Source organism: Zosterops lateralis, assembly GCF_965231275.1.
Source record: "Zosterops lateralis genome assembly, chromosome: W".
Taxonomy (NCBI): Eukaryota; Metazoa; Chordata; class Aves; order Passeriformes; family Zosteropidae; genus Zosterops; species Zosterops lateralis.
In genome coordinates this window covers 22450692-22472564 of record NC_139801.1, presented here as the reverse complement: position 1 = coordinate 22472564, position 21873 = coordinate 22450692, and the positions used below count along the sequence as shown (strand labels likewise).

The 21873-nt window shown below is 39.8% G+C and overlaps 1 protein-coding gene across 4 annotated transcripts; it reads right to left on the bottom strand.

Annotated features, from left to right (window-relative positions):
• Window positions 1-5573: 5573 nt before the first annotated feature.
• LOC310922092 (RNA-binding motif protein, X chromosome) lies at window positions 5574-18852 on the bottom strand. 4 transcript variants are annotated; one of them, XM_083882417.1, is made up of 9 exons: window positions 18784-18852; window positions 17361-17490; window positions 17056-17162; window positions 11469-11640; window positions 10288-10404; window positions 9822-9936; window positions 9581-9706; window positions 9401-9504; window positions 8464-8904 (listed from the first exon to the last, which is right to left on the bottom strand). In XM_083882417.1, exons 2-9 carry the CDS (start codon window positions 17467-17469, stop codon window positions 8597-8599), a joined length of 1158 nt encoding a protein of 385 aa, XP_083738543.1. In that variant the 5' UTR covers window positions 17470-17490; window positions 18784-18852; the 3' UTR covers window positions 8464-8596. The 4 variants fall into 4 exon arrangements, with proteins under 4 accessions (XP_083738542.1, XP_083738541.1, XP_083738543.1 ...); XM_083882418.1 differs by having other exon boundaries at window positions 9401-9489; XM_083882416.1 differs by lacking the exon at window positions 9822-9936 and having other exon boundaries at window positions 5574-8904; window positions 9401-9489.
• Between the last annotated feature and the right edge of the window lie 3021 nt (window positions 18853-21873).

Genomic DNA, 21873 nt, shown 5'->3' with positions numbered 1-21873 from the left:
AGCTCAAGTGTGACACTACCTTTTTTTCTTTTTTTTTTTTCTTGGTACAGAAACTAAATCTTAAGAACTAAAAGAAGTTACTCTAAGGTAAAAACTTGTTAAAATAAAATAGCTTCTAGCACTCATCAGGAGACAGGGAAAGCAGATTGTTAATTACATCTTTGCAAAATTGTTGAAAACACAAGTATTTTATATGAATAGTTATTACACCAAAAATATCTCAGACTTCCTCCTAGTGGCAGCTGGCACCCTATCACCTAGTAAAATTGGTCTTAAGGTTATTGCCCAAAGGAATAAATTTCATAATACTGTAAATAACTATGTATTTACAGTGTTAAAACAGAATTCTCAATGGTGATGTTTTGGAGGAATGTCGCACTAAATAGAGATTTTTCAACTTTATGTGACAAACCTAGTTATTAAAATTGCCTTTTACAGTAGTTTTCCATTTTCTACTGTCTGATTTTTGAAAATAAATTCTGATCGTACTTTACAAGTAAATAATGCTTCTCTTTAACTGCTATGTAGAAGTCCACATACAATCCAAAATGGTTATTTAGAAGAAGATAATATCTCAAAACAATTATCTGGATAACTTCAAAAAGGTCAGGAATTTAAGTCGTCCAAAGCTGAGAACAAAATCCCCAACTATTTTGTCTTATTAAGATGTCCCTTTCCACCACCACTTTAGGATCCACTGAAGATAGTTTTCCACTCTGCCCAGGGCAGTATTAACCTTCACTACTTATCACAGCAAGTCCAGTCATCTTTATAATTGTCCTTTCACCAGAACAGATGGAAAATGAAGCAATTCTGTTGATGATGAACATGGCTTGAAGCAATCCAACAGGAACAAAGTATCCTAGAGACCAGAATTTCTTGGTTACAATGTTCTGAGCCAATTCCTACCCTGTTACATAAAACAGCGCAGCAGAGGGATAAATTGTACAGAGTAAATGTGCATGGTTTTGCCTCCATTTTGCAGGTCTTATGACTGGTACTGGGACCTACCTACAGACCAATTTTAACAGCCACCATATAAATCAGAACTGCCCTTTTAGGGTTAGACAAAATTCTGACCTTTTTCAGGACTTTGGGATGAGTTCCAGGTCTCTGTAGTGTGGAAATACTCATAACACATGGCTGCAGGCACTGAGAATAAAGTGGGCTACAGCTCAATCACAGCTCACTGCTCTTTGGTGAGGCACATTTACAAACGTGTGCAAATTATTTCAAAATTATGACTAGTTGGCAATTTAGTTGTTTTGGTTTTTTATTCTAGTTGTCATGAGCACTACTGCTTTGCAGAAGGAAATACATACAGTATCCACTTTCATAATTCTTTTTTCAAATCTGTAGGTAGCCAAGATTACTAATGCTCATTTATCAATGGGAACATGCATTTGGATATAGAAGACACCTCAGTAACCTCATCAGAACACAGCAGTTTCTGATGTAAAGAGAAATACTTCCAACACTGGGAGAATTGCACACATGCTTCATTGAAGTCAGTATTACAAACCCAAACACCAAAGTACTTCATCCACTCCCTCCTCTAAAGGAAACCTTTGTTATAGATGGGCAGGTTTAGTTTTTGATTATTTCATATGCAGCTGCTGCAGCCAAACAGATATTAATGTCTGCAACTACAATTAAATGAAAATACTTTCCACATCTGGAACACTTACCAACTGCTTGAGACCTGCAGGTATGGATATTCAGAAAGTCGAAAGATTTATGGAGTTTTTGATTAGCCACTTCAATCCCAACCTGACATTCTTTAGAGTCCTTTATAAACACATTTCAGCTTGTTTACCCACTCTCACACCAAAATTAATTCTGTGGCAAGCCCAGGGTATGAAGGTAGAGCCACTAAGGAAAGAACGGTGTCTAGTCTGGTCTTTAGAAAGGCTTCACCTCTGGCTATTTGCTGACAGCAACAAATCAAGTGAATCATCGATCATCTCTTGCAGAGTCAACTTGGTTACAAACTTATTTACAGCCTGATTTATACCAGTGATGACTAAATAGTACAGTGTTACTTTAAAAGGGGGAGACTTTCCTATACTTAACTACCAAGTGATTCTGGGAACATACACATCAGAACAGCACAGTGACAGGAGCAAGGTAAGAACAACAGTCACATATTCAGAAACCATTTTTGAGTGGTCATTCTCAAAGTAACACATGCTTAAGTAATTCACTCTTTTTTTCCAGCAGAGGGAAAATACTCAACCACAAAAAACACCACTGGAGTATTTGTCTGCTGCAGAATCTACCAATACATTTCAACTTGTAGCTTTTAATGAAGAAGTTTGACACTGTGCATGAGCTAATACTGTAGATCAGGGTACATTCTCATTAATTAGGATTTTAGGCAGGCAATGATCCTATAGTAGCTGCCATTTTGGCATTACATTTTAGGTAGGATGATCCAGTTCAGCCTGAACAGCAGCACTCAAGACTATAAGCTAATGCTGAAAAAGGAGTCTGATAGTACAGAATGTTACTCCTTGCAGAAGAGATACTGAGATCACTTTGTAACAATAACCTTCCAAGATGGAACACGTAATCTTTACCACCATCCAAGTGTCTCTGAGTAAAACATGTTCTTTTTAATTAGACAAAAGAACCCCAAACCCATAATACTTGTTAACAGTGAATTTATTTGCCCTGGGAAATACTGCAATCCTACCCACCTGCTACACAGATTTACTCCTAGAATCTGCAACCCATAACTTGAAGTGATATCCTTACCCCAAATGTAAAGTTTTAAATCTGTAGACAAGGTATACATGCTTTTTCTTCTTTAGCTACTCATTATGAACTGATGGTTAAATGAGATCAGTTAATGTCTATCACAAAAGTCACTATAAATTTTATTATCCATGATTGTTTATGAGTTTTCTGCATGAAATACCAATACCTGAGGATTCCTCTCACATACATTGTCGCATCAACATGTATGTAGAGAAAAATGCATCTTGGCCCATCAACATGTATGTAAGAGAAAAATGCATCAATACAAAGTTTTGAAGGAAGCACCTACTTCCAAGAGATGTAGTGCTGTCCAGTGTACATAGAGGAACACTAATTATTCTGGGCATTCATCACTAACTTTGCCTCAGTACACCAACACTCCCCTCCTCTCATCCAGAAGGTTGGGACAAAACTGTTAATGTAATATAGCAGAACTTTTTGTGGTTTCTTGGTGAAGTCCTCTGTATTCAAGAGAACTAAGATTCATTTCTATGTAACTTGCTCTTTTTATCAGCATAAATGGCAAGCATACATGTAAAGGGCAACCCAAGTATTTCGCTGCTGCAGGATGTGTGTGCAATGAGCAACGAACCAGCTCACACTGGACTGTTGGAAGGTGCCAGCTATGGCACGCAGCAGTTGGCTTCCACCAGGAATTTTATGTATGTCCGAGAGATTGGTAGTGCTACTTTCAAGACAACTGAATGCTTACAGAATCCTCTAGAAAATGGTGGGCAACACTACACTCAAAAGCCAGGCTATATCAGTTGTGATTTGTTATCCTTCGATTTTCCAATGCATATCCACTGCTCCACTGTAGAAACATTCGCGACTTACAGGGACAAGGTACTCTGCAAACCTGAGATATTCTAGAATATGTGGTTTTATTGCAAGGGTCGTGGGTAGAAAGGGCCTTCCCTTCAGCCACTAGCCTTGGTTGAAGGGAAGTCCCAGAGAGAGAACGAGAGAGAGCAAGAGGGTAGGGACCAGAGAGGGAAAGCTAAGAGAGTGAAGAGGGCGAAGAGAGGAGAGCCAAGAGAGCAGGGACCAGAGAGAGCAGGGGGCAAAGAGAGAAGAGAAGAGCGAACAGGGTGAAGAGGAAAACCAAGAGAGCGAGGTCCAGGTTACAATACAATATATCTCCTTTTGTGATGAATATTCTAATTTACAGTGACCAACAAAGACACAAAACACAAAATCCTATAGAATCTACATACAGCCTATAAGAACTACTACATTACCATGTGTTATATTTTAAACTCTAAAAACTACTCTTTAGACTTTTCTGTTTTGCTACATTGACCTTTGGATCCCTTAGCCAGCAGAAAGGTCTTGTTCAATCAAAAGGGATTCTCCTTCAGCTGGCTAGGCTATTGTCTTTAGGTTATATAGTAACTAAGACTCGGTATCCTACAACTCAAAGTAAGCTTCCATTTCTATCTCAACTACAGGTTTCATATTTTCAGAATCTTTTGCTAAGCAATCATATTTATAAGGTTTCCCTGATTCATCTTTCCCAACACTCCACTGCCACCTTCTAGTCACTGTAACTGGAAAAAGGAAATCCAATTTAGTACCCTCTCAGAAGCCAAGAGACAAAAAAGCTAAATGATCTTAGAATTAGTCTTATATATACAATTTATACACTTGGATTGTATTTGATCTGTTCCAACAGTATGAAAGCACATTAATAGCTAACTACAATAATCAAAATGCCCTGAGGACAACTTGTATTAATGCACACTTTGTGTAACACTGTCTCCAGAGCAGGTACTAAGTACTGCAATTCCCCCTTCAAATTCTACCCACCACAAAAACCCACCAGCTCTCGATAATCTCAGCATGCTACTCAGGAGTTCTGTAATACACTGGTATACAGACTGGTACTAATCTGTAAGTAATACTGTGCTATAAGTTAAATAAAACTTGTAATCAAGGGAAGGTAAACAGCTGGCAATTCCAATTATACCCTGATTTTCCACGAGGCTATTGTTACCTTCCTTGCCACAAGTTAAGGTCTGTTTACTGCTCCCTTAACATTGGTACCATGCCTGTTAAGAATCTGGAAACATTTAGGAGCTGAAGAGAAGGCTGATAAGAGTGCGCTTTTGTCTCTAATACCTGTATTTATTACAAGACAGCCACAACAGATTTACTAAACTGAAAAAAAACCCCTAAGTTTCTTTTTTTAAAAAGGTAAACTTTTTCACTTTTCAAGAATACTTAAGCTTCAGCTTCCCAGCTAACAGAAAACTGAGGTGCACACACACAGAGTTTAAAATGTTCTGACAACCTATATGATGATTTGTCATCTTTTGAAGTCTTCTAGAATGCTAGATATTAAAGACAGCATTTTGTCTCTTCATTAGAGGATTCAAGACCTGGATTTGGGTCAAACTATAAATTTAAAAACTGACTCCTGGTGTTTTTTTGTAGGTGGTGGGGGAGTGAAGGGGAAATGCTACTTTTAGACCTATTTCCCTAATCCACTTTAGTGGCACACTAGTGACATCAGTGAATGAAAAAGGTTAGGTTTTCTTAACCTTTAGAAACACCTATTGTGAAGTGTTCTTTCAGTAACTCTCAAATTTTTCAACAGTCACATCTTAAAAGGAAAACAAAGACAAGTACAGCATTTGCCGGTTGAAAATTTAGCAAGTGTCAGAAAAAAAAGCTGGTAGGGCAGTAGCTTTTGTTTTGCTTAACTACATGCATCCCCTGAACAGAAAACACTCATGATGATTCTGTGTTTTATCTGAAACAAAATCCAGTACCCTGAAACAAAGCATATTTTTCCTTTATTATTAAGGTAACAGCAGCAATTTATCAGGAGTATTTATAAAACATTACTGGCATATTCTGACAAGGGCATTGCACAATTATTGAGTTGCTGTTACTGAGACTCTATAAGGAGAATGAATTATAACCCTACTGAGGCTACAAACATCACACAGTATTCAACAGAACCTATCCTTCCCACAAGACAGGATTTTCCTGATAACAGTGACCATCTGTCAGATAAACCAACTGTACAAACTACAGCTTCTTTTTTACCATTTAAAAGTTAGTTCTTGAAAGTAGAATTTGAAACTAACAGCAAAATAGGTTCTTACGTTTACAGACTCAATAAAGAATTACATAAAAGAGTACACATGCTTCTTTACATAAATGCTTCTCTCGGAAAAGGTAGTTGTCCTTATCCTTTACTCTGTACTAGACTTTATCAAATTCTGCACACACTATAAGTTACTTTCATTTTTTTACTAACAATTATTTAGTAGAGAAATTTTATTTTCCAAAAAGCTGGATTAGCATGACAGCCACTCCCACTTTTTCCTTATGAGTTTTCAGAAAAACAGGAGAAAGCCCTGCTTTCACTTAAAATCCAAAGATAGCTGCTCTTGAATCTTCTTGAAAAATAATTTTAATAGGGTAAGCTTCAGAGCCATGAAACAGCTGTTATACAGTCTTAAACCATTCTTGAGGCACCTGAAGTCTGCATCTTAATCCCAGCACTTCTACAGAGATCAATCCCTAATCCAAGATTATACTTACTCTTATTGCTCATCCTCCACATCTAACAAGACTGATTAAATGTCTATACTGACATTTATTATTACAACTCTGATTTTTATGGTCTGCTCTTATAGAAATTCATATTCAGCACTTTCTGCCACATGACTTGAAGTGCAGTTGTAAACATATTTTTCTTTAGCTGTACCCAATTTGGCCATGTTTTTGAAGATAAGTAGTGTCTTGCTGCCATTCCTAACCTGGTTGGTTTACAAAGCTTTCTTAAGCCTCCTCCTCCAAAATTTAAACAGAAGTCAAAAACAAAACTTAGCCATGAAAAACATTCATTCAAACCTACAAACACAATGACCAGGAAACTTCCTTGCAGCTATTACAGTGCTGTAATATTTACCTTATGTATTGGCACAGGTACCACTTGTGTCTGCCATCAGCACAGATGAACCAACATTATTTCAATGGTATCTTCTAGAAGTTATCCCCCTGCAATTAAGAGAAGATACAACAAATTGAGAAAAATACATTTTACAGCACAAGTTGACCTACAGTAATTGCTCGCATTTCAAAACAATGGTGTAAGTTTGGTTTGCAGATTATTCTGTTCCAAGTTTTTACTACTTCTTTAAATGGTGGAGGATTCACTGCCATAGAATGGACTGGAATGGCTTAGAGAGAAGGTTGCATGGCTTATGGATTCTCATTCCTTTTCAATGGTGCACTGCCAAGTTAAATCCATAAATTGAACGACAAAACTTACTGAGGACCAAACAGTAGTACAAATGTTTTGGGTTTGTGGTTTAGTTTTTTTTAGTTGGAGGTCTTCATGTTTACTATATTCAAGAGTATCTTTTGAACTTTATGGCTTTACCAGAGTTATAACAACTTGCCACAGGTTCTGCCACATGTACTGGGTATGCCTGCAACGCAGTGTCAAAATAAACAGTTAGGCATTCAACAAAATGTCAAGTTTGCATTTCTTCCTTCCAACTCTCAATAGTTGAGCTGATACTTGTCAATCTAAACCAATTCCTGATTTCGCAAGGCTTTAATTTTGTTAATATGCTGTATATGCAGCCTCTTTAAGCATCTTCACTGAGAGATACTGGTCACAAAATACCCCCTTCCTCACCCTACATGGCAATATTTTGTCTACAGTAAGCTGCATAACAGCTTTAGTTTCAAAACTGGTGCCATAAATGCTTTTATCCAAGAATTGTTGAATTTGGAGAATTTCTAATGTATTGGGGAATTTATTTTCCTTTTTTTTTTCTTTAATCTAGACAGCACTTCCATTGCCATGACATGCAGCTTGTCTTACTGTACTAGAAGAAGGTAATTTGTTTCAATTTTGACAGACTGAAAAACTAGTTTGCTTTGCTTACCATCTTTGCTGTTTCACAGGCATTTGATGCTCTTAATCAGCTGTGGAATGCTGAAAGATTCACTTATTTTAGGAAGCCATAAGCCTTTGAGAAGTTGGAGAGAGACTTCTTTGTTTATCTTATTTTCTCCTTTGGAATCAAAGATGTTCCTTTAAAAGTGAAACACTACAGAGTTGCAAAAATTTGAAACAGTATGAAAGTAAGCACCATTTTGCAGCTTCTTTGATGGAATTGCTCAATGGTTTGTTGTTTTTTTTTAAGAGTATTTTGTAGCTGACTTACATGAATATGACTTTTTTGCAGGGGAGATCTTTTTAAACTCCCCATGAAACAGTAGGAAGGCAGAACAGTATTATCCACTTGCTTTTTCGGCTTAAGTGAATGAAATCCTCTATTTTTTCTTTAAACAAGGATCTGAAGGCATTTTGTACTGGTAATACTGACTTCAAATTCTAGGCACAACTGAGCTTTATGTGGAATCATCCCCACCACCCTCCAAATCACAAGCAATACTTTCAGAATGAGATGCTGAACATGTAGAACAATCCATCTCCATGTTAGATGGTTGGATGATGTGCAGAAGATTTTAAGAACAGCTTGTTCCATTCATGACGAAAATCAGATGGAAGTGTGGCATTTCAGGGAAACTTTACTTTGAAAATTACAACACTAGTACACAGCTCAAGCTCATACATTTAACATCTGCTTTCTGAAAGAAATGTTAACAATTTTGAAATGATATTAAACATTGTTTTAACTTTTCCTCACAAAAGCATAGAAGTCATGGAGGGGAAAACTTAACAGGCAACAATAAAAAAAGGTTAAAAACAACTTTTCCTTTTCGTAGTCCTCTGGTAGTAAAGATAGAACAGCTTCCACATTTGAGAAATAATCTGTCTTGGTCCAAAAGTTTAAGATTGTTTTTAGTATCTGCTTCTGCCTCCACCTCTATCGGATCTGCTTCCACCACGGCCACCACCTCTGGGTGCCCCACGGCTTGAACTACTATAAGAATCCCGAGGAGGTGGATAGCCCCTTTCCATGGATGGGGGAAGACCCCTGTCTTGTCTTCCAACACGATCACGGCCACTTGAGTAGACATCACTTCTGCTGCTTGAGTAACTTTCTCGGCTTCCATATCCATCTCGTGTGCTGCCGTAATCATCATAGCGACTGCTTCCACCATATGATGGCGGGGGCCCTCGAGCAGGTGGAGCACTACGTGAGTTACCTGCAGGGTCAATGGTCAGGTAATATGGCAACACCATAAGTTATATAGAACAATTTCAAATCTGAATTTACAGAATTGCTGTATTAAAATGTTTACTGCTACTCTTTTATATGTATTGAGATGGTCTTAATATAATCTGTCACACTAATGGTATTTTAAGTGGGGATTGTGTATCAGGCAGTGAGTGGATTTAAAGACACTGAAGGAATGAAGATGGTGTTTGTTTATTCAGGCAGGCTCTTTAACTGGGTATTCCAGAACAGCTTGTTATTTTAGAGAAGAAACTCAGCCATATTTTCCAGAGACAGCTGTCATTCTGAACTGTAGACTTTGCTTATTTAGCTTATTTAACAAGATGATCAAATGATAACCAACTACTGCACTTTCACTGTAGGGAAAAAAAAAGTGTGCCATTTCCCCCTAAAACAAGCAACCTAGTCAAAGTCAGATTTTATGACACCTGTACATTTATATGACCCTCAAAATGGATTCTTACCGTAACTCTCATATGAATCTCTGTAGGAGCCTCCACTTGGATGATCTGAGTAGTCTCTGTCACGTCCACCACCGTATCCATCACGATCACTATAGGAGGAAAGACTACTAAGACTTAGTACAAATCACCAACATCACAGCAAGAATAAAGTGACAGGGAGAAAACTCCAACAGTAGGTACCTATATCCCCTGGAGGGGTATTCATCACGTGAACTGGAATGACCATAATCACGATATGCATAGTCTCGGGGAGGTGGTGCGTAGTCCCGGGTATCCCTGGAACTGGGATAGTCTCTGCTTGAATAACTACGAAGAACAAAAACTGAGATGTTAGCCATACATCCTACCACAGAAGGTCTGGAATCAAGATCCTTTTCCAAACAAAATCATTTCACTAAAATAAAACAGTGTAAGAATTCACCTGTCTTTAGTGCTATAGCCATCATCTCTTGGAGACATGTATACATCTCTCCGTGATGGCATTGGCTCTCTGCGCGGAGGACCCCCGTAACCGTCTCTTCCACGTGACACAGGAGCTTCAGAGAAACAGTCCATTTAATTAGCATTTAGCCATGCAGAACACTCAAGGCAAGTGCCAGTAAATAATTTAAAACAATTTAGTAGTATCTCTGGAGCCTACATTTAGAACACTTTACACTTCTGCTTGTAGAGTTTTAAAGCTGCACTAGAAGAAACATATTCAAATTGCACCAAATTGTTCCCAACAGCTACGAAACTATATTGGTATGAAAGAAACCAAAGATTAGAAAAACAATACACTATCCCACAGCAGATTAAAGTTAGAATCAATGACTTGCACAAGTTCTTAAGGGAAGACTAAGGTGCTACAGCTGACCAAGCAATTAATTTAGTCAGGAAGTCCTTACCTCTTCCTCCCATACTACTGCTACGCACTGGTCCTGAAGGTGCAGATCTTTTAGGTGGAGGACCTCCACTTCGTGGAGGTGGACCTCTCTTCATGGGAAGTGGCCCTCTAGAAGACCCTACAATGATAAGCCATTAACCAATTATTTCTGTGATACTCATCTGCATTATCCTAAAGCCTGAACTATGACAACCTAAAGGTACCATTATTACCACTACATGATCAACAGTAAACCTCTAAAACTAGACCTCAAAGCCTTCTCTTGTCTTCTAGCCACTATTAAATGCTGCTGGCAGAATTGAGAGCCAAACTTTCCACAGCCTGAATTCCTGTCAAGAACTGTCTTTTAGAACTTATCCAAAAGCTACAGGGTGTGACACAAGGGAAAAAGACAGCTGATACATGTAATAACTCACAGCTTAAATGCTTAACAAGCTATTGTTCTCAGACCACAAGAGCCACCTGGGAAGATGTACTAGAGAAGAGCCTACAGAGAGGGAACAGAGGTACTACTGAGTCTGCAGAACCTACTATACAGACTCTTCAAGACAGAAGTTTCACTATTTTGGGGGAGGGGGTTTCTGCATTACGGCTTTTACTGTTACACCTCAGGTGCTGCTTGCTAGTTCTTTTAAGTGAGTTTTGTTTTGATACTGAAAAGTCTTAATAAATAGCTGTATTTTAATGAATATCCAGTATCAAGTAATGTACTATCCTTACACTTTAGAAAGTTTCAACTCAAGAAACAAGGTTAAGGTGCCCTAACTCTCACTGATCTAGAAGGATCAACCCTACAATTTTCTCAGTTTAGACTTCTTGCTATTAAGAACGAAAGGCAGTTCCCTTTCCCTGGTGGTAGAGAATCACTTTTTCAACTTGAATACCAGAAAGCTTCCTTTCTCACGTGCATGGCAGGAGTTCTGCTTTTCTTTCATAGGCAAAAGTCAAGTGGAGTGTTAGTTGTAGAAAGGAATCTTCACATTTGAAAGCCTTTTCTTAAGGTGTACTTGCCTAATCAAAAATTTGACTAAACTGCCGAGATCGTATTTCATCATTTTAATAAAGAACAAGGAGTGCACTATTCAGGTGTTTGACTTTTTTTTTTCCAGTAGGATTATTGTCATCTTCCAATGGGATTGTCTTGTGTTGTCGAAGTGTATAATGAGAGAGGTCAATACATACCCAAGTGACTCCCTCTTGAAGGTGGTCCTCTTGCGCCACTTCCGCCTCTTGCGCCTCTAAGGCCCCTGGGAGGACCTCTGCTTCGAGGAGGGGGTGGCGGCCCACGCCTACCACCACTTTCAAAGGATGGCTTGGTTGCTTGTTCCACTTTAATTGCCTTCCCATCTAATGACTAAAGAAGAAGCTGCTTTACTTACTGCTCAGTCATGTTTGTATTTCTTAAATCAAGCCCCTCTTGCTTCACTATTATAGGGCTTCCATTTTATAAGTTAGAGCAACTCTAGAACTGATTTCGGTCTTCAGTATTAGTCCCCAAGTACTCAGCAGCATGTTGGGCCTAATTTCAATTTCTACAGTACTTCAATTCTTGTGGTATTGATGGCAAAAAAAACCACAGAGCAGCATCAGAAAGGACTTTCAGTGAAAACACAAGTGTCCAATGATTACGGCAGCCCCATGTCATTTATTCTGTAAATGAAATATGATATATGATCTACAATTTACTTTCAATTGCCATGTACTTTTGTACCATACTAGAAGTGCACCTGTAGTTACAAGATTAAGCTGAAGGTAACTTAGTTTCAGTCAGGATTTCTGGCAATGGGGAGGCCATTTAGCACATTTTCTTGACGTCCTGATAAAATGGTGATCGCTGAAGTATTTAGAAGTTATTTCAGCATCTACACAGCAGACTGAGTATGACAATTCACCCCTTTTTTCTAGTGTTTGAAGCTGGGTTTTCAATCAAGGTGACTGGCACAATTTACTCTATTACTTGCTTTTCCACAGGGAAGGTGCTTTGTGGTTGGGGTATTTTTGTTTGTGCGTTCTGTTGTGTGGTTGTATTTTTTCTGTGCTATGAAAAAAGAAGCTTTTTCTGGAATATAGATCTGCAATACCAGGAACTCTGCAGCCAACTAGTATATTTTAAACATGAGCAGAGTAACATGTTGAGTAATTCAACCTAGTCAATCAAATTTCTGTATGCTCTTTAGACACCACATTTGGATATTATAACAGAACAGGGATCACAAGCTCTGCTAAAATTAGGTTACTGCACACTATCCTGGCAAACATGGTTTATTTACCTTTTTTAGCAGTTAAATATTTAACTCTGCTATGACAACTAATTATCAGGCAGAAAGTGTTGTTCATTGCACTTTGCTGCAATAAATGAACACAAACATGACTGCTAGTAATGTTTTAATCTGTGCTGCTAATAGTATTTTATTGAAGTACTGAATATTTTTTGTTCTCTATCAAAATCTAGCTCTCTGAAAATTCACTGTAGAAGTGCATGTATTTTGCCACCTCATAGAGTTGTAGTGATTGTTTAAAAACCTGTGTACATACACAGGTCCAACTTGATCTGTTGTGAGGGGAAAAAAGTAAGAAATACCAACCAAATCATACGGGTCTTGGCTTTGACTTCATGAAATATTTTACTTATAGAAGGTTTCTCAAGAAGCCTTTTGGCATGACAAACTGAAACATCCCAGGAGTGAGCATTAGTCACTCTAATGACTGGAACTTAGTTTGCATCATATCGATTTGCCATCATAATTAATCTCTCAGTTTCATCCTTCTCAAGCAGGAACAGTGGGCTTGAAGCTTTAAGATTTGCTATAGCCACTGCTGACCTCAATTTCATGGCAGATCCTTGACAGATTTTTTAAGTTTAGAAAGCTAACACTGTCCCCTTCTGCTAGCATGGGTTCTGAAAACCTGGATGCTAGGTTTAAGTTATTTCATTTCTGTTATGTAGGAGGTACAATTTTCCTTGTAATTTTTCCTCCTATTTTCTTCTGCCTTGCACTTATGCATCTTACCTTGGCAAAAGATAATTTCCTTGCAGACTGCTTTACACAGTCTTAAAAAGCTATTCTATAGGTTCAGAAAGACATTTCGCTAGGTATAAGAACGCTTTTTTTGCTAACCAGAAAATATTTGTAAAAGTCCTATTTCAAAGCAGAGGGGACATTTTATGGTTTCTTAGCTCAAAGAAAGCTCTTATCTCACCAAATGTAAAAGTCACACAACCCCTCACAGAATAAGGAAGTTCTTTCAATGAGCTCAGAGCATGAGCTGTCAACATGAACACTCATTAGTTTGTTTTATAACCTTGATTCAGAGTGTTATAGAAGAATTTTTAATATGATATGAGCATCAGAAAGTGAAGTCACCCTGGTGCTAAAAAGCATGGAAATAATTTAAGCTACAAGTCATTTAAGACAGTAATAGTTTGGCAATCAAAGTCTCCTATGTGTGGAATGAATAATCTGTACAGATTTGTAAAGTGAGCCAGGGAACTTTAACCAAACACAATTAGAGAACTATCCTGCAAACTTCCACATTTCAAAAGAAAATATGAATGAAATTTGCATTATTTTGGGAGCGGGGCAAGAAATCAAGTCTTTCAAAGAAACTGTTACAATAACTTGCATGAAACTGGTCCTAACACCACACAGGGCTTTCCTCTTCAATGGATCACTTCACTGTTGATGCTGCAATGACTCCATTTCTCCACATTCCTTGATGGCACATTGAGTTTCCTTTTGCCATATATATCCAAGAAATGAAGATTCATTTCTTAAGAGGCCAAGCTTCTGTACATTGTATCACTTCTTCACAAAGAACAGGAAGCACTTTCTGTCAATTAGAGTAAGACAACCTTCTGTAGTACTGAGTACAGTTTACACTGTAGGGATTGTAGCATCTGCTTCCATCTTCTTAGCACAGACCAGCTGGCTTGGCAGGTCTACACTGTAATTAAATCTTTGGTTTGTCCTGATCTTTTGCCTAAGGTCGTATCCTCTCTTTAATTATCCATTTAATCTTAAGGACATAGAATCAGAATATCATGAGAACAGCCCACTGCACCAAACAACCACTACAGACCTGGGAGTATCCACATTTATGTCCAGGTAAGCATGTGCATTTTGTGGCATCAGGATGTAGACTTGACCGCCATGAATTAAGATTCTTCTTAAGGAAGGCTGGTAAGCTGCTACAAAGTACTTCTGCATTTCTTTTGCACTGTTCAGACATGATAGCATTGATTCAATTTAGTAGACAAAGTAATTGAAGTGAGAAATCTCCATCCCAACTCTAAAATAATTATCTCCTGATCTCTTTCTGCAAGTCAAACTTATCTTCAACAAGCAGGCTTTGACTAGTCTATGCATGTCCCAATATAGTGAAATATAGTTGTTCACATATTACCCCTCATCCAAATTGGTGCAAAAGTCTGGATATCTTGTCATAAACATTTGCAAAATAAAAAATAAAATGCAAATTCATTCTTGCAGAATCTATTGGAGTCAGCCTCTTCTACTGGCTACAACTTCAAATTCCTTTGGGATGACAGAATGAGCAACAGACAGGCAATGCAGAACTCTTCCCCCAGCCAGACAGATCACCTAACTCCTTACAAACTGTTTGAACTGCAGTCTGCACAGTGCTTCTGCTGCTGTTTCTCAAGTGCATCAAAATCTCAAGAATGCTCCAATCCATCTTTTCCAAATGGACAAAGAAACCTTCAAGTTGTGATTTATGACAATTACCTCTTCTCACACCAGGCCTCAAACACTGCTCTTCCTCAGACCTCGAATGTAGTCTTTTTGGAATACAAGCAGTACTGTTGTCCAGAAGGCTTTCTGAAGATGAGAATGAGAGACCACATCATGAATAGCTTTCATATCCATGGTCAAAGCAAGTTGGACCAGAGGACATTCTAGACCAAATCCCATGAGAATGTTCTTTTCATTCACTACTTGCTGTTCTAATTTCAAAGTAGATAAAGGTACTTCTAGATTTATAGTGAAGACAAACCCATGAGAACGATGATCCACAAGGCCGTCCTTTCTAGCATTTCTTGACAGTAATGCAGATTGTGCATTCCAGAACAAGTAGACATAACCTCAGCCACAAACATTGTCTCATTTAGCTATTTTACCAAGCAGTATTCTCCCAAATGTTTCCAATGTGACCAAACATGCCACAACATTCAAGATGTAGAACAGTTGGTGATTATTTTCAGGGGGGTTTTGATTTGCAAGCTGCACTCCAAACATGCAGATTAGTGACCGAGTTCCTTTCAGTCTGACAATTACCTATTGGTCCGTGAAATTACTTTATGTGAGGGTTCAATGACCATTTCAGAGAAAAAGTATTTAAGCATGGCAGTAAACAAGTCTTCAAAACTGTGGCAAACTAGACAGTGGAGAAATAAAATTCAATAAAAAGAGCACCTTGACAGATGTTTAGGGTGGTATAGAAAGAACATCATCTGAATTTGCCACTCTGCCTTGACAAAACTACTAGCTTGTTTAAAATGGAAGGAAGTCTTCAAAGAAAGTAACCCTAATTGCAATAAGGTTGTCATGAAGCACCCAGAAACATCAGTACATGGAGTAGAAAAACCACTACCCTTCTATAACACATAGCCTGCTATAACACAAATACAAGAGGTTTTACTATTTGTGTTCATGAACACTACACCAAGCTCATTTTCTTATTCCTAAAGTTGCTTTACTGACTACAATAACTGACTTTTTCTTTAACTTCTTATACTAACAAGACACATCAAAATCTCAAGTATCAATTAATCACAATCACTTGATGTTTCTTCACTTTACTTGAATGGCCTCTCAAGAGACACTGCTTACAAGGCCAGTGCAGTGTGACCTCAAAACAACCATTCAGATAATGCATGGAAAACCAGTCTGCAATTCAAGTGAGCTAAGATGGCTTTCACTGCCTGAAGAGACAGCACCTCTATGAAGATAAGCAGCTGTTGACCAAAAAATTGCTGACTTACATCTACCTTTTCAAACACGTGCCACAATAGATTCAGATTACAGCAACCTACAATTCTTTGACAAACTACCCTAGTATTATCTTGGAGCTTGTGCTGCAAATTCTTGCATTTTTATTTTTAAAAACATTACACTTCTTATTTCTCTTAAAGCTGGACCATTGCATTTTAGGGTGTAAATGAACAAATTCGGCAGCCAGCTAACAGCAAAGCCATTGCACATTAACTGGGAAGATGCCCCTCACACACTCCAAGCAGATCAATGATGCAAGTCACAAATGTCAGAGATTATCAACAGAATACCAGATAGCTCATCAATGCTCCAGCACTCAAAGGAAGTCACAGTCAACCCATGTTAAGGGAACCATAAATAATTTTCAGGTTAAGTCACTTCCCTGACGTGTAATTTACACAGTACTACATTCAAATATGATCAAAAAGAAAAATCCAACCCAAACATCATTATTGAAACATGCAAGAATGAAGAGCTGATTGTTGAAAAGCCCTCCATCACTGATTAAGGAACAATAAGAAAAGAGAGTGCAGCTGACTGCCAGCCAGACTTCATTGTCTATTGTCAAATCCACGAACAGGAGAAACAGATTTCAGCTTCACAGAGACAGAGAAATTTTGTCAAATTTAAAGTTATGACTTGTCTGCATGATATTTCAATCCATTCACTTTCCAACTTTTATTACCAGTTGATTTACCCCAAAGATTAATTATCTCGATCAATATCAAATGCAACATATAATTGGTCTTAATTCCTACCTTTCCATTCATATCTCTGGCAGCATCTTTTGCATCTGCTGGACTCTCAAACGTGACAAACGCAAATCCTCTGGACTTGTTTGTTTCCCGATCTTTCATCAAAAGGACTGCAGAAACAAAGTCACATCAGCCTTCCCTATAATCCCCTGTAAAGAACACTTAACCTTTATTCAGCCTTTTGAGCTCAGAACTTCTTAGAGGACATGTAAACATCATTATTTCAGATGATCAGTGCCAAAAAAAGTCATCACAGCTATGTTGTTGTTTGTTTTTACTATTATCATCTTAAGAAAAGTTCTCTTTACCTTCCACAATGCGTCCATATTTGCCAAATACAGCCTCAAGGGCTTTCTCATTAGTCTCTGTGTTCAGGCCCCCAATGAACAGCTTCCCAGGACGATCTGCTTCAACCATTTTGATTCTGTAAAGGACCTACTAAAAAGAATGAGACTATTATTAACAAAACATCGGATTGCAGTAGAGACTTCATGGTATATAAATCACTTCTGTCCTCAAAAGTACAAGCAAATTTTCTTCAGAAAGATGTTAGGTAAGAAATATGAGGTATAAAAAACATTAAGTAATTACAATTTTTTGTAATGGAAGCAACTGGAAGTAAAATTAACAGTTACTTCTTTACATTATAGTGTATTTAAAATATATTAAATAGAACTTTGAATAGAGGAACAAAGCACTGTTAAAAGGAAGCAGTACTGGTGAATGGGAAAACTCTTCCAGAAGAGCTGTTCTCTTTGCCCTGGATGGCAATCCTAGCACACCTTTCCTTTAAATCCTGGACGTTTAAAGTCATTTACTTAATATGTCATAGTAACACAAAATTATTAACTCTTTAAAGCATCTTCGGTCAATACTTCGAAATTAAGCTCATTCTTTGTATTATTTAAAGTACATGGAGCCTATACTGAAGTCCTGGCCTACACAACAGGTGAGACTGAACAGACACCAGACCACCACTGCAGTGCTGCACAGCAATGTCACAGCTACAGCTGCGGGGGCGGGAGGGTAAAAAAAAAAAAAAAAAAAAAAAAAAAAAAAAAAGGCCCAAGAGCCGAAGACAAAGCCAAACCTCTCCGTGCCTGGCAGGCCGCCTGGCGTCTGTGGACAAGCGCTGCCCGCGTGTCTCCAGCGCGATGGCGGGAAGGCTCGCGCCACCCCCATAACACACGGGAGCGCGGACAAAGCACCCTCGGGTGAGCCGCGGCGGGGCCGGGCCGGGCCGGGCCGCGCGGGGCCCGGGTTCAGCCGCCCTCCGGGGCATAGGGAGCAGCGTCGGACCCTCCGCGGCCTCAGGCACCGCCACAAAATGGCGGCCAGCTCTGGCAGCGGCTCCGCTCCGTCCCCGCGCCCGGCGGCCTCCTCGGCGCTTACCCACCGCGCTGCTCAGCCCCGTCCGGACACATGGGCGCGGCGCTCCCGCCGTGCTCTACTCGCCCTTCCCCGGGATGCTGAGGACCCTCCACGCCTAAAATGGCTGACACCGCACCTCACACCGCCGTGACCCTCCTCGCCCCACCGCAACCGCGCAGTTCCCGTCGTCCTAACCGGAGCTGGGCAGTGAGGGATTGCGGGTCGGGCCCGGCTCCGCCGCGACTCCACTGCGCCGCGAGCGGCGCGCTACGCGGCCCCCACCCCGCGGACCTTTCGTCGCGGATTCCCGCAGCGCCTCGCGGTGCCGCCCGCAGAACCCCAGCCCGCAGCCGCGCTCACCTCCAACCGTACCGATCTGCAACTGCGCAATGGGGGCGAACAAAGGCGCTGCGGGCCTTTATAGCTTTACGTCACACCCCCCCCCCCCCGGGACGGAGCCCCGGATGCCGCGGCGGCAGCGCCGAGCCCGGTAGGGGGCGCCCGCGGCCCGCCGCGGCCCCGGGGCCGGGGCGAAGCTCCCGCCGCGGCCGGGGGACAGCGGGGCCCGGAGGGGGCTGGGGACACCGGGGCCGGAGAGTCCCGTCCTGATAGGAGCGGGGAGCGGGCCAGGGACCGCGAGCAGCGGGAAAATAGTGGGAGTGGGCCGTGGGAAAGGCGAGGTAGAGCTTTGTTTGCCGGCTGCGCCTCGTCCCGAAGGATTGAGGCCCAATGTGGAGTGCTGTGTCCAGTTCTGGGCTCTTCAGCACGAGAAAGGAGCTACTGGAGATAGTAATCATCACACAGATTAGATGTCTGGAGCATCTCTTACGAGGAGAGATATGGAAGCTGGGGCTATTCAGTCTAAAGAAGAGAAGAATGAGAGGGGATCTCACTAATGCATGTAAATATCCCAAAGCCAGGTGCCAAGGGGATGGTGCTAGTCTTTTCGGTGGTGCCTAGTGACAGGACGAGGGGCAATGGTCATTAACTAAAAATGCAAAAAGTTCCACCTCAACATGAGAGAGAACTTTGCATTGAGGGTAACAGAACTCTGGAACAGCTGCCCAGTGAGGTCATGGAGTCTCCCTCTCTGGAGACCTTCCTGTGTCACCTGCTCCAGGTGACCCTGTCTTGTCAGGGGGGTTGGACTGGATAATCTCCCAGAGGTCTCTTCCAGTGCTAACTGATTTTGTGAAGCAGCAGATCTATCACTTCTTTGGAAGGAAAATCACAGTGTGAAATGTGAGGTTGTGTTTCATGTCAGGTAAAAAAGGTGGCCTGTGTAGTTGTGAAATGTGTGGAATGAGGCCACGGGACAGTTATAAAAATGAGGTTTAATAAACAAAGGGAAAAGCATGGAAACAGGCTTTTTGGACAAATATTTTGCATGCTGATAAGAGAATAATGTGAGTTTTAAAGTTTTCACAATATAAGTTTTAAGGGGTTTTTTAGGCCTTTAGCATGTAGGATAGAAGAATGCATAAGTATTATTATTTGCTTTGAAACAAAATTATTATAAGCTTTGAACTGCTTTGTAATAAGAGGTTTTGAACTACAGCTTTAGAATATAAAAGGAGTGGTAATCAGCTAAATAAAAGAGGGAAGTGAGATTATCCTAAGCTAAAAAAAAATGAGGATCCTGGAAAGGAAAACTGGACCCCATCATCACAGATGCATAATCCTGGTAAGGGAAGCTAGACATCACCCTCACTGATTTACCATCCTGGAAAGGAAAACTGGACCTCACCATCACAGATGTAAGGAAGCTAGACATCACCTTTGCTGATTTATGGCTCTGGGAAGAGAAGCTGGGCCTCACCATCACTGATGTATGATTTTGGGAAAAGAAACTGGACATTACCACCACTGATTTACAACCTTGGGGTATAGAAATTCGACGTCACCTATAGGAACTGATCACAATGGGGTATAGAAATTGGACTTCACAAACAGGAACCAGGAGGAAACCACAAAAAAACCAAAAAACTGCTGAGAAATGCTTTATGAAGATGCTCAATAAATATCAGCAAAAATCAGCATTCTGTGTGCAGCTGGAGGGGAAGCCCTCACTGTACCCAGCACGCTGCTTTGCTCATATTTTATCATTTGAATTAATGAATTAATAAATTGATTGTTGCTTGATATATTGGCTGAGTCAAGCTCTTATTCCTTACAACAGTACTATCAGTTTAACTTTGAAGTTTGTGTAGGAGCTTAACCCAGTTTGCTAAAACAGCCTTAAAGGCATTTTTAATTAGTTTGATTAATACATGTGCATGGCAGCACCCCTTCCTTGGAGAATAACAGCAAACCAAAAACAAGTGTGGTTTAAAATTAAATGTGTTGTTGATGGCACAAAGTTTTGCCATTATTTGAACCTGTAAATTATCTAAATTTATATTAATCAGTCATCAAGGCCTATTTTCTTAGTGCCACCCAGTCTAATCACCATACAGTCTTTAAAGTTGTCCCTTGCAGTTCTTCCTTGCAGTTCTCCAGACCTTCATTTCTGGGAGGTGTCAGAGTCTATGGACTCTAGGGGCACTGCCCAGTGCTGTTACAGTTGCTCAGCTGCATAATTGCTACATTCTGATAAGAGAACATCAGACTATCCTTCTCTTCAGTTTTTCAGTCTGTCAGATACTGATATTCAGCTGCTGTTTGTGCTATGGGAAGCAGAAGGCAACATTGCCTCAGATTAGCTCATAGGTGTGTTGAGAACACAAAGGAGGGGAGCTCTCAAACACTAAACTCCAGTATGTACTTGAAGATGTCACCTTACCAGTGTGGATGCTCAGAGTTTCTGGATGCTGTTACTGTGAAGGGGAAAAGGGAAAGATAACCATTTTAAGGAGGTGGGAGGGCACTGTCTGTGATATCAATGCAGTTGCTGAAGAATGACATTACCAGATACTCATACAATTATCATACAAAGAAAAGCTTCAAATTCTAGTTTCAATACAAAAGAATTTAAACTTTAGAGCCTCCCTGGGATGGATAGCAAAAACTAAAGCAAATTGTTAGTCCTGTAAGAAATATGCTAAAAATGGCCTCCATCAAGGTAGTCTCTGTGCTTCTCTGACCCATGGTATATTTATTGACTGTCTTACAACTGGAAAAAAAAGGCAAATGCAAACAAAAGCCTCTTTTTCTGTCTCTTCTGATTAAAAGAGTAAAATATTTCATTGATAACTCCAGGCTTAATTTTAGTAACATTTTGTTAACATATACTGTCCATGTAGTTAGGCGGGATTAGCATGAACATAATGACATTTGAAACAGCAATTGAACATAAATGCTGTACTTGTATTGATTCCTTGAGAGGCTACCTAGAACAGAGGCTAGAAAGTGTTAAAGGAATAAAGTAGGTATTTATTAAAAAGGCCTTTGTGAAAAACGAGGTTCACTTTTTAGTAAATTTTAAGGAATATGTTTAATAAAATAATTAAG

What these genes read in the sequence shown, in the direction of transcription:
- LOC310922092 (XM_083882415.1), bottom strand. Translation starts at nt 17,469, where the DNA reads ATGGTTGAAGCAGATCGTCCTGGGAAGCTGTTCATTGGGGGCCTGAAC. An exon ending in CCAGAGATATGAATGGAAAG is followed by an intron (nt 11,641 to 17,055) that starts GTAGGAATTAAG and finishes CTTCTTCTTTAG; the next exon opens with TCATTAGATGGGAAGGCAAT. An exon ending in TACCCCTCCAGGGGATATAG is followed by an intron (nt 9,505 to 9,580) that starts GTACCTACTGTT and finishes AAGTCTTAGTAG; the next exon opens with TCTTTCCTCCTATAGTGATC.